The sequence below is a fragment of the Salvelinus alpinus genome, chromosome 1, assembly GCF_045679555.1.
Source record: "Salvelinus alpinus chromosome 1, SLU_Salpinus.1, whole genome shotgun sequence".
Taxonomy (NCBI): Eukaryota; Metazoa; Chordata; class Actinopteri; order Salmoniformes; family Salmonidae; genus Salvelinus; species Salvelinus alpinus.
Genome location: NC_092086.1, coordinates 76,943,021 through 76,955,883, shown reverse-complemented (window position 1 = coordinate 76,955,883; position 12,863 = coordinate 76,943,021). Strand labels below are relative to the sequence as shown.

General features: G+C 39.3%; 1 protein-coding gene across 2 annotated transcripts in view; it reads left to right on the top strand.

Annotated features, from left to right (window-relative positions):
- LOC139530495 (opioid-binding protein/cell adhesion molecule homolog) overlaps positions 1-12,863 on the top strand; it is a 399,357-nt gene that overhangs the window by 319,666 nt on the left and 66,828 nt on the right. For both annotated transcript variants that reach the window (XM_071326987.1, XM_071326982.1), the window contains one exon: positions 7,827-7,952. In XM_071326987.1, the coding sequence (XP_071183088.1) occupies positions 7,827-7,952 (126 nt within the window). The remainder of the gene's footprint in view (positions 1-7,826; positions 7,953-12,863) is intronic.

The window sequence follows — 12,863 nt, the reverse complement described above, 5'->3', positions numbered from 1 at the left end:
CACCAACCAGTAGGATATCGGCCTAGTTTTTCCTCCCGTCAATGCTCAAGCAGCCCCAAGCCCCAGTGTTTTATGATGCTTCCCAGACTCAAATATTTGGAGATGTTACTGCTCTATGACTCTGGGTGCTTCCCTGAATTGACAATGAGTACATACTTAGTTTAGGAGTACATATGAGTACATATGTTGGTGAGACCCTAGAAGTTGTCTCTGATGTTTTTGGGGACTAGGTGTACAGGTAGTAAGGTGGGAAAATCTTTAGTAATCCGTTTGACATTTTTGCTGCATTTTGGATTGGTTATAAATGAACATCAACTATAGATTTGTAGAACATAGCTGTAACAATGCCTTTGATGTGTGGGCAGATGTCAATGGATGAGAATTGCCAAAAGTAGATTGTCATGATTTCTAAGGTAAAATATTCCACTAATGTCGAATACAAATTATATAGTAATTAAATCGAAATCTGTGGATTTTGAGTCTATTATAGGTTGCACATCCGCTGTAAAAAGTAGTCAAAGGTTGCACAGACATACAAACACACGCATGCACGCACATAAAAAAACACACACACGTTTTGCTCTGCTGCGTTTTCTGAGGAAACAATGTGGCCATGTATTTCATACTCCTCTATTCCTTAGTGTAAAGTATTTGACCTCTTCAGAATATCCTCTGCTGTTTGGCTCTTTAGAGCATCCTACTATAAAACCTGAGATTTCTGAATCGTCGCTGCCAAGCTTGAGAATCCAGCTACGTTTTACTTCCAAAAATATTTTACACTACAGTTTCTACCTATAGTTTTGTCCTACTTACGAGCCCATTCCCAACAGTGCGGAGTTAAAAAGTGAGACAAATATTTGCTAAATGAAAAAGGACATAGTAACACAATAAAAACAATAATGACACTATATACAAGGAGAACCAGCACTGAGTCAATGTGCAGGGGTACAAGGTAGATGAGGTAATTGAAGTAATACAGTATGTACATGTGTAGGGGTAAACGTGACTAGGCAATCAGGATATACTTGTATAATAAACAGAGTAGCAGCAGGGTATGTGAAGTGTGAAAGTGTGTCTATGTGTAAGTGTGTGTGTGGCATCAATATGCATGCATGTGGGTTTGTGTGTGTGTGTGTGTGGGGGGGGGGGGGGGGGGGGTAGAGTCTAGTGAGTGTGCATAGAGCCAGAGCGAGTCAGTTAACATAAATAATTAAATAAATAATTAAGGGGGTCAATGTAAATTGTCCGGGTAGCAATTTGATAAAATATTCAGCAGTCTTATGGCTTTGTCGTAGAAGCAATTCAGGTGCCTTTTGGTCACAGACTTGGCGCTTGCCGTGCGGCAGCAGAGAGAACAGTATATGACTTGGGTGGCTGGAGTCTTCGACAATTTCTAGCTAATGATGAATTACAGTTGAAGTCGGAAGTTTACATACACCTTAGCCAAATACATTTAAACTCAGTTTTTCACAATTCCTGACATTTAATCAGAGTAAAAATTCCCTGTCTTAGGTCAGTTAGGATCACCACTTTATTTTAACTATGTGAAATGTCAGAATAATAGTAGAGAGAATTATTTATTTCAGCTTTTATTTCTTTCATCACATTCCCAGTGGGTCAGAAGTTTACATACACTCAATTAGTATTTGGTAGCATTGCCTTTAAATTGTTTTACTTGGGTCAAACATTTCAGGTAGCCTTCCACAACCTTCCCCCAATAAGTTGGGTGAATTTTGACCCATTCCTCCTGACAGAGCTGGTGTAAATGAGTCAGGTTTGTAGGCCTTGCTCAAACACATTTTTTCAGTTCTGCCCACAAGTTTTCTATAGGATTGAGGTCTGGGCTTTGTGATGGCCACTCAATACCTTGACTTTGTTGTCCTTAAGCCATTTTGTCACAACTTTGGAAGTATGCTTGTGGTCATTATCCATTTTGAAGACCCATTTGCGACCAAGCTTTAACTTCCTGACTGATGTCTTGAGATGTTGCTTCAATATATCCACAAAATTGTCCTGCCTCATGATGCCATCTATTTTTGGGAAGTGCACCAGGCCCTCCTGCAGCAAAGCACACCCACAACATGATGCTGCCACCCTCGTGCTTCATGTTTGGGATGGTCTTCTTCGGCTTGCAAGCCTCCCCCTTTTTCCTCCAAACATAACAATGAATATTATGGCTAAACAGTTATATTTTTGTTTCATCAGACCAGAGGACATTTCTCCAAAAAGTATGATCTTTGTCCCCATGAGCAGTTGCAAACCGTAGTTTGGCTTTTTTTATGGCGGTTTTGGAGCAGTGGCTTCTTCCTTGCTGAGCTGCCTTTCAGGTTATGTCGACATAGGACTCGTTTCACTGTGGATATAGATACTTTTGTACCTGTTTCCTCCAGCATCTTCACAAGGTCCTTTGCCGTTGTTCTGGGATTGATTTGCACTTATCGCACCACAATATGCTAGGAGACAGAACACGTCTCCTTCATGAGCGGTATGACGGTTGTGTGGTCCCATGGTGTTTATACTTGTGTACTATTGTTTGTACAGATGAACGTGGTACCTTCAGGAATTTGGAAATTGCTCCCAAGGATGAACCAGACTTGTGGAGGTCAAAAAAAATTTCTGGGGTCTTGGCTGATTTCTTTTGATTTCCCCATGATGTCAAGCAAAGAGGCACTGAGTTTGAAGGTAGGCCTTGAAATACATCCACAGGTACACCTCCAATTGACTCAAATTATGTCAAGTAGCCTAACAGAAGCTTCTAAAGCCATGACATAATTTTCTGGAATTTTCCAAGCTGTTTAAAGGCACAGTCAACTTAGTGTATGTAAACTTCTGATCCACTGGAATTGTGATACAGTGAATTATAAGTGAAATAATCTGTAAACAATTGTTGGAAAAATTACTTGTGTCATGCACAAAGTAGATGTCCTAACCGACTTGCCAAAACTATAGTTTGTTTAACAAGACATTTGTGGAGTGGTTAAAAAACGAGTTTTAATGACTCCAACCTAAGTGTATGTAAACTTCCCACTTCAACTGTATGTAACTTTTTCCATTTGGAGCCATTCATATAAGAACAGAAAATTTAAAAGCTCCATTGTGAAATAAACACCCAAAAGAGATCTTCCAACATCCACAGACCTTGATTATCAGCTCCCACCCTCGCTGTGCTGACATGAACAGAGTGACGCATTTCCTGGGGTCTTGATTTCTGACTACCATCAGGGCACTGCAACTGAGCATGTTTTAATCTCTGGCATCCGCCATGATCAAGCTAGATGACTTCGGTAGAGGTTTGAGCAGGACTTATTTAGTCATTGGCTCCTGCCCGCACCTGCAGGTTTTCATACCGCACCTGCCCACACCCGCTGGGCGCTACTGAAAGAGCTGGTCCCGAACCCAACCGCAGTCCCGTAATGTTATTTTATGCGTATGTGACAGCAATTTTGGGACAAGTAAGCCTACTCTATTTAATTGACACCAAACGCACACCTAATCTCACACGTATGGCTACTAAACTTGAAGCAGCAACAATGATGAAAGCGGACACTTGCACTTTCTCTTGAGCTACGTTTTGTATATAGGATATAGCCTACCTTTTATGAGGATGATTTGCAGGCAGAGACAAATACAATGCCTTCAGAAGGTTTTCATACCCCTTGACTTAATCCACATTTTGTTGTGTTACAGCCTACATTCAAAATGGATTCATTTAATTTGTGTCTCTCCCATCTACACACAATACCCAATAATGGAAAAGTGAAAACATATTTGTAGATTCTTTTCAAATGTATTGAAATTGAAATACTGACATCTCATTTACATAACTATTCACACCCTAGAGCCAATACACATTAGAATCACCTTTGGGTAAGTCTTTAAAAGCTTTGCACACCTGGATTGCACAATATTTTCCCAAGACTTCAAGCTCTGTTAAATTGGTTTTGATCATTGCTAGACAACCAAGACTCGAGTCTTGTCATAGATTTTCAAGCAGATTTAAGTCAAAAGTGTAACTCGGCCACTCGGGAACATTCACTACCTCTTGGTTAGCAACTCTAGTGTAGATTTGGCCTTGTGGTTTAGGTTATTGTCCTGCTGAAAGGTGAATTCATCTCCCAGTGTCTGGTGGAAAGCACACTGAACCAGGTTTTTTCTCTAAGATTTTGGCTGTGCTTAGCTCCATTCCATAAAAAAAATTATCCTGAAAAACTCCCCAGTCCTTAACGATTAGAGAGATATCCATAACATGATGCAGTCACCACTATACTTGGAAATATGAACAGTGGTACTCAGTAATGTGTTGTATTGGATTTTCCCCAAACATAACACTTTGTATTCAGGACAAAAAGTGAATTGATTTGCCACATTTTTTGCAGTATTACTTTAGTGCCTTGTTTTGGAATATTTTTATTCTGTACAGGCGTCCTTCTTTTCATCTGTCAATTAGGTTAGTATTGTGGAGTAACTACCATATTGATGATGCATCCTCGGTTTTCTCCTATCACAGCTATTAACTATTTTAAAGTCACCAATGGCCTCATGGTAAAATCTCTGAGGCGTTTCCTTCCTCTCCAATAACTGAGTATCTTTGCCCATGCATAGGCATCCTACACTATTTAATTGAGACCACACATACAGTATACTAGGCACACTTGATCTCTCACGACCAACTAGGAGAGAAGAGGTAGGCTACTTAACTCGAAGCAGCGAATCTTGAGAGTGTGTGAATAATGCGACAAAGTTGTGCTTTTAATACAATAGGTAGGCCTAGGCTAACTCACACAAAGCAGAAAGACGACCTTTTCCAAATAATCTGCGGGACGACAAAATATAGTTTCAGCCCAATGTTGTCTGTCTTACTACCCGCTCCCAACCGCAGCATGAAAAATGCTGACACAATGATCTCAACCCTCTAGACTACGGTCAACTGTTCCTTCACAGACTCTCCAGCCCATTCATCTCAGCGGGAGAATTGGAGGGCCGAGATGTGTAGACTCTGCTCCCTGCTTTTCATCAGCCAGTTAGTCTGGTCAGGTCTCCTCGCTCTGAAGTCACACTGAGGGAAAGTAGACTGCCAAAGGTTAAGACCCGCTGAGGGAGTTGCAGTGTAGTTTAGCGTGTCCCTTCGCTTTACAACAAAATGTCAGATTCCTTGGTTGAGGTGTTATACCTGTTTTGAAAGCACTTGACTGCTGTTGCTACTGTTGACCGGCTAAGGTTGATAGAGGGTTGGAGATGGTTTGTAATGTACTTATGGCATTATTGATGTGATAAGAACCAGTGATGGCTGATTAAGGTGTCTGTAACTAAAATCAGGCTCTGATTTTTACATGTTGTGTTGACCATCTTCAGATGCTTACTTTGCAAAAGTAAAGAGTTCAACAAAACGGATATTTCCAGCACCAAATTCTAAAGTGAAATTGACTATACATAAAGACGAACTACACTGAACTAAAATATAAACGCAACATGAAACAATTTCAAATATTTTACTGAGTTACAGTTCATGTAATGAAATCAGTCAATTTAAATACATTCATTAGGCCCTAATCTATGAATTTCACATGACTGGGAATACAGATATACATATGTTGGTCACAGATACCTAGTTGTCTAGTTGTCTGTAGTTTATGCCTGCCCATACCATAATCCCACCGCCACCATGTGGCACTCTGTTCACAATGTTGACATCAGCAATCCTCTCACCGACACGACGCCATACATGCTGTCAGCCATCTGCGGTACAGTTGAAATCAGGATTCATCCGTGAGTGGCCATCGAAGGTGAGCATTTACCCACTGAAGATGGTTACGACGCCGAACTGCAGTCAGGTCAAGACACTGGTGAGAACAACAAGCACGCAGATGAGCTTCCCTGATGGTTTCTGACAGTTTGTTCAGAAATTCTTCAGTTGTGCAAACCCACAGTTTTATCAGCTGTCCGGTGGCTGGTCTTGGACAATCCCGCAGATGAAGAAGCCAGATGAGGAGGTCCTGGGCTGGTGTAGTTACAGTTGGTCTGCGGTTGTGAGGCCAGTTAGACGTACTGCCAAATTCTCTGAAACAATGTCGGAGGCAGCTTATGGTAGAGAACTGCACATTCATTATCTGGCATTAACATTAACAGCTCTGGTGGACATTCCTGCAGTCAGCATGCCAATTTAACGCTCCCTCAAAACTTGAGACATCTGTGGCATTGTGTTGTGTGCCATAAATGCACATTTTAGAGTGACCTTTTTTTGTCCCCAACACAAGGTGCACCTGTTTAGTGATCATGCTGTTTAATCAGCTTCTTGATATAACACCTGTCAGGTGGATGGATTATCTTGGCAAAGGAGAAATTATCACTAACAGCGATGTAAACAAATTTGTGCACAACATTTTAGAGAAATAAGCTTTTTGTTTATCTTTTATTTCAGCTCATGAAACATGGGACCAGCACTTTACATGTTGCATTTATATTTTTGCTCAGTATACTTTCAGTAATTTACTTGTATTTTCTTCATTGATTTGTAACGGAACGTCTCATCAAAATAAAATAAAATAAAATAGTATTGGTCACATACACATGGTTAGCAGATGTTATTGCGAGTGTAGCGAAATGCTTCTAGTTCCAACAGTGCAGCAATATCTAACAAGTAATATCTAACAATTCCTCAACAAATACCTAATACACACAAGTCTAAGTAAAGGAATGGAATAAGAATATATAAATATATGAATGAGCAATTACAGAGTGGCATAGGTGAAGATGCAATGGATAGTATAGAATACAGTATATACAGTACATATGAGATGAGTAATGCAGGATATGTAAACATTATTAAAGTTGCATTATTAAAGTGACTAGTGTTCCATTCATTAAAGTGGCCAATGATTTCAAGTCTGTATGTAGGTAGCAGCCTCTCTGTGCTAATGATGGCTGTTTAACAGTCTGATGGCCTTGAGCTAGAAACTGTTTTTCAGTCTCTCGGTCCTAGCTTTGATGCACACCTGTACTGACCTCGCCTTCTAGATGGTAGCGGGGTGAACAGGCAGTGGCTTGGGTGGTTGTTGATGGTCTTTTTGGCCTTCCTGTGACATCGGGTGCTGTAGGGCAGGTAGTTTGCCCCCGGTGATGTGTCTGGAGAGCCCTGCGGTTGTGGGCGGTCCAGTTGCCATACCAGGCGGTGATACAGCCCGACAGGATGCTCTCAATTGTGCATCTGTAAAAGTTTGTGAGGGTTTAGGTGACAAGCCAAATCTGTAAGGATTGGAGAAAGATATTCTGTGGCATTTAAAGGTAGGTTAGGAACTGTCCCCTAAATGAGCCAAAAATGAACATTAGAAATGCATAATAATTAGAGCATGAGATCCAAAGGTCAATGAGATGTAGGAGAGCAAACCACTCACCCCATGGTCCCCAGTCACTGGTTACCTACCTATCTGCCTTTCCTATCCATTATAATAACCATTATTAGCTACACTGGATGTGACAATTGCAACATATAAGTCCAGGTTCAAGTTTGACTTTTATTACACCCACATAGCAGTCAATGCAAACTGAAATCCAACATTCAAATGGCATATGCCTATCTAAAGTATATATTTATACATTTATACATGATATAGTGTCTCGTGAGAATGTACAATGTTCTACATGGTAATGACCATAAATGAGTTGTAAGCTTACCACATAGTTTTGATGGTTTGAATTGTGATGGTTGAGATGAGGTCAACATTTTTCTAACAAAAGTACTGTACCTATATTCTTACTAAATGTATAATTGAATGATTGAATGAAATTATAATTGAAAGTACTATGTTTTTTTTCTCCACTTTCCTTAGTACCTGCAAAGATCACAAACATATCGACGGACATCACAGTGAACGAGGGCAGCAACATTACTCTAATGTGTCTTGCCATTGGACGACCAGAACCCAACATCATATGGAAGCATCGCTCGGCAAAAGGTAAGACAGGGCCTCAACCAATACTAACTCTGCAAACCTTTGAGGTGGGTCGTTCTTGAATTGCAGTGGCATTTGGGCATGTCATTTTTGATCAAATTAACAGAATTGTTCTATTCTAAATCAACTGATATGGCAGCTTGATGACTTTCAATCATTTTTAAGCAGTAGGCTAGGAGTAGTAACATCAATGATGGTTACACCAATGACACATTTTAAGAAAATTGAGGGTGTTCTTAAATGGAGGCCACAGATGCTCAAATCTAAGGTAATTAACATTTTATAAATTTACCCTGGACCAGTGTGTATATGGTTCCACACTTTTCAGTGTTAAAGAGGAATTGACACAGATTTAGCACCATCAAATGTAATGACATTTTGTGACGAGGTCATAGATATGCACATGCTCATGTTTTCATTATTCATAGATTGTTTGGAAATTAAGTAGTTGGTGTTTGTGAAAATTCTATAGTAATGAATGAGCAAGTGGCCATGCGTTTGGGCAATTAATAGACACTGCAGTAAATAAAAGCAAATAAAACTTGTCCGTCTTGTCCAGGTCGGACTCTACACAGACCTGGTGCTCCATTACCAATCACAGCTAGAGTAGACCTGTTATGCAAAAAGACCATGCCATATAGCCTATGCCATTCACATTGATGTTGCACTACTGGACTGTGCTTACAGGCAGCAGAACAATGCAACTTTGTTTAGATAATTATTTAGAAAGCACTAGCCATAGTCACAAAAGAAACCTGAATGGTTTTCTGCAAATATATAAATACCACGTTTTACTTTTGGGAACTTTAAATTGAATCCAACAACCAAGAAGTAGGCTATTTATCCCTCAGTTGCCTATGCACAACAACAACAACAACATTAGCCTGAGCCATATTAGCTGAAATCTAGCAAAGAGGACGGTAGATAAACCCTCACACTTTTCAGCGTGTAGTTGCCAGTCTAAATTGCACTGTGAATACAATGACGAATTGTTCCCTGCCCCGCCTGCAGCAGCCTGCCCCAATCCCATAATAACCAACGTTTTAACAAGTGATGTGATTTATAGCTGGCCTGCCTGCTCATTTGATCGATGCCAAATACATTTGGACAACTATGAGATATGCTAACAGTCGTTCAAGTTTGAGTAGATGAGTAGCTATTTTATTAGTGAATGAGTCACATTTCTTGGTAGCTAACCAAATGACTGCAATCCCAGTAGCTGTAGCCACCGAAGCTGGGAAAAAGTTTTGCAGAAGAAGTCTGACACTCACCCACTTCCAGGCGATGACATCCTTCCAGCAGCTACAGTACATGGCTCTGTGTCATTTTAGGTTCCAGCTAGCTTAATGATTGAGCTATCAAGTCATAGACTGTAGCTAGCTGGCATAATAAGTAGACCTGCATAAAGAGTGAATAGATAAGCAATAGCCTTAGCCACATACTACATAGTTGGATTGATTGTGTTGAGATTCCCAATCACTTCCCTTTTCATCCGTTTTTGTCCAACATATTGGGTGAGTGAAACTGAAACAGTTCGTCGCCAGGATGACTGGAGGCAACAAATCGAATCCAATTTTATTTGTCATAATACAACGGGTGGAGACCTTACAGTGAAATGCTTACTTCCAAGCCTTTACCCAAAAATGCAGTTTTAAGAAATACCAACAACAAAAAATATATATAAATAACAATTAATTAAAGAGCAGCAGTAAATAACAATAGCGGGGCTATATACAGGGGGTACCGGTACAGAGTCAATGTGCGGGGGCATCGGTGTCGAGGTAATTGAGGTAATATGTACATGTCGGTAGTCGTTTAGGCAGGTTACCTTAGTGTTCTTGGGCACAGGGACTATGGTGGTCTGCTTGAAACATGTTGGCATTACAGACTCAGACAGGGAGAGGTCGAAAATGTCAGTGAAGTCACTTGCCAAATGATGTACTAACTGTGATTTACTGCCTGATGGCAATTTTTATGAGACTACCTATTTTATTTAACCTTTATATAACTAGGCAAGTCAGTTAAGAATAAATTCTCATTTCCAATGACGACCTACCTAGCGATCTATTGGATCATTTTATTAATCATTCATTGACTACATGCATGAAATTTTACCAACAGTGCCTTACTCTACGTAATAGAATTTTGAGTCAAATAGAACCTATTTTTAAAACCTCTTATAAAGTTGGTTTTAGTATTTTAGACTAATATTATGATTATATGTTTGTTTCATTTCTGTACAGTTAAAACAGTTTCAGTAACTCTTTACATTGACAGTGTGGTGCTTAATGCTGACACTGTTACACGTTGTCAGTGTTAGGGAATTAACACTTTTAGTGTTATGCAATAACACATCAAAGGTTTTTTTAACACTACGAAGTGTATATAGTTTGCACCAATGGTGTTCTGCTCATATAGTATTTTTAACCATTACTCCAAGAGGTGTTGGGTTAAGGACGTTACAATATTATAAACAATATTGAATTCATTTTCAGTCCTTTGGCCTTCACCAAGTGAGTTCCTAGGCAAATGTTATCATTAAAATTCAGCTCTTTATGACAATACATTACATATCTCATAAAACCTTACTTTTATGCCCTAGGTTTACCCTAATACAGTGGCTTGAAACTCATTGTTTACAGGCCACATCAGGCCTGCAAGTCACATTATGCTGGCTTGCAAATTGATGTATAATTCCTTTTGGAATCCAGCAAGAGTTAGGATATCCAACAGTGGGAGTTTTCATTCAACCACAACCTGCATTCAGATTGAATATCAGAGTTATAAACATTGATAAAGGAGACTACCAAAACCCTTTAAACTGGAATAACAATTTCAGTAATGGTGGGAATAAAACTAACTAACTGATTGGATTACTTAAGACAAATGTATGTTATTATATGTGTAGCATAAGATTAATCAATCAAACAATGTACTTGTAAAAACACATATAATAAGAATGATCCCCCCCCCAAAATATACCTGCAGTAGAGCATGCTGGGAAATACGATAATGATGTGTGTGGTTTTGATGGGAATGTTTTACTCTCCACAGAGTAAGACTGACACACTCACACTCAACGTAATACCAACACTGGGGTTATTTTACACCAATGAGTGTTCATTTAACATTTACAGAGTAAATTTACCGCAAGAATCAACACTAGAAATGTTACACTGAAAAATCAACACTAGGTAACACTGGCCAATCTGCCGTGTACTCATCACTGCTGGGACAAGCCAATTTGCTTGCCCTAATTCCTTTAAACAATGCATAAACATATAATGCTGCAGTATAAAGGACTTGGATTATGTAATAGCTACTGTAAATTGGACAGTGCAGTTAGATTAACAAGATTTTAAGCTTTCTGCCAATATCAGATCTGTCTATGTCCTGGGAAATGTTCTTGTTACTTACAACCTCATGCTAATCGCATTAGCCTACGTTAGCTCAATCATCCCGTAGGGGGCCCACCGATCCTGAAGAAGTTTTGACTTATTTTAATCTAACTGCACTGTCCAATTTACAGTATCTATTACAGTGAAATAATACCATGCTATTGTGCACAGTTTTGAACATGAAAAGTTATTAATAAACAAATTAGGCACAATTGGGCAGTCTCGATACAACGTTTTGAACAGAAATGCAATGGTTCATTGGATCAGTCTGAAACTTTGCACATACACTGCTGCCATCTAGTGGCCAAAATCTACATTTCACCAGGGCTGGAATAATACATTATGGCCTTTCTCTTGCATTTCAAATATGATGGTACAAAGAAAAAAACAGTTGTTTTGGTTTGTATTGTCTTTTACCAGATCTAATGTGTTATATTCTCAATATTTCCATAAACTTAAAAGCTTTTCCTTTCAAATGATACCAAGAATATGTATATCCTTGCTTCAGGGCCTGAGCTACAGGCAGTTAGATTTGGATGTCTTTTTAGGCAAAAATTGAAAAAAAAGGGCCAATCCTTATTAATTTACAACCACCCTAAAACAAATGCCCAGATTTTCCAATATTTAAATTGAATATCATCATTTTCCTGCTAACTTTTGTCTCATTACAACCCAGAGTTAAAGGGTAACTGTTTAATGAAAGCCCTGTATGAATAAAGCAGCACCAACAAACCAGATGGTGTCATTCTGCGTGATTGGAATTGAGTGTAATTAAAACCATACTCCATTTCAATGCAATGCATACATTATGGTGGCAATGTTGATCTACCAACTCTACTCTATTGAATTGGGCAGTAACAGAGAAAGGAAACCAATATTAATTTAGTTGTCATTACAGGAGCCATAGACGGACACGCAGCACCAACAAAAGCATCACAAATCACTTCTGTGAAAACCAATAAGCAATGTCTTTAGCTGAGACTGTCTGTTAATGTCAGGGAAATGCAGAGATATGGCGGGTTATCTTACTTGGCATTTATGTGCGAGCTGTAATGAAAGAAAGAAAGGAAGAAGATGAGGGATGTTTGGCTGCCTCGGAAAGAAATTCTCAGACGTGTGTAGGAACTTAAATGCGTTCTAGAGTGACATTTCTCCACTCTTTTCCCAGTTTGCCTCCATCTCTGTCGCTTCTGATTATGGACCACTCCCAAAAAGCATTTATGTCTGTAAGAATTGCAGTAAAGTGACTGCTAAGTGACTGGGCTATATTTTGACTACACATTTGAAAATAAGTCCAATAAACCAAATTATACATAACTGAGCTAAACAAGCATGACTAAATATCAAACAATCAATGAGAGAACCTCCAAGGCATCGAATGGGGATTATTCTATCTGGTGTGAATATTGAGTATCACATTCAGTGGTGTCAGCCAAGAACATGAGGAAATGTAACTGAAGCAGCTACTGAAGCAGAAAGGCACCTCACCTCACAGTGTGGAGGATGACAAGTGACA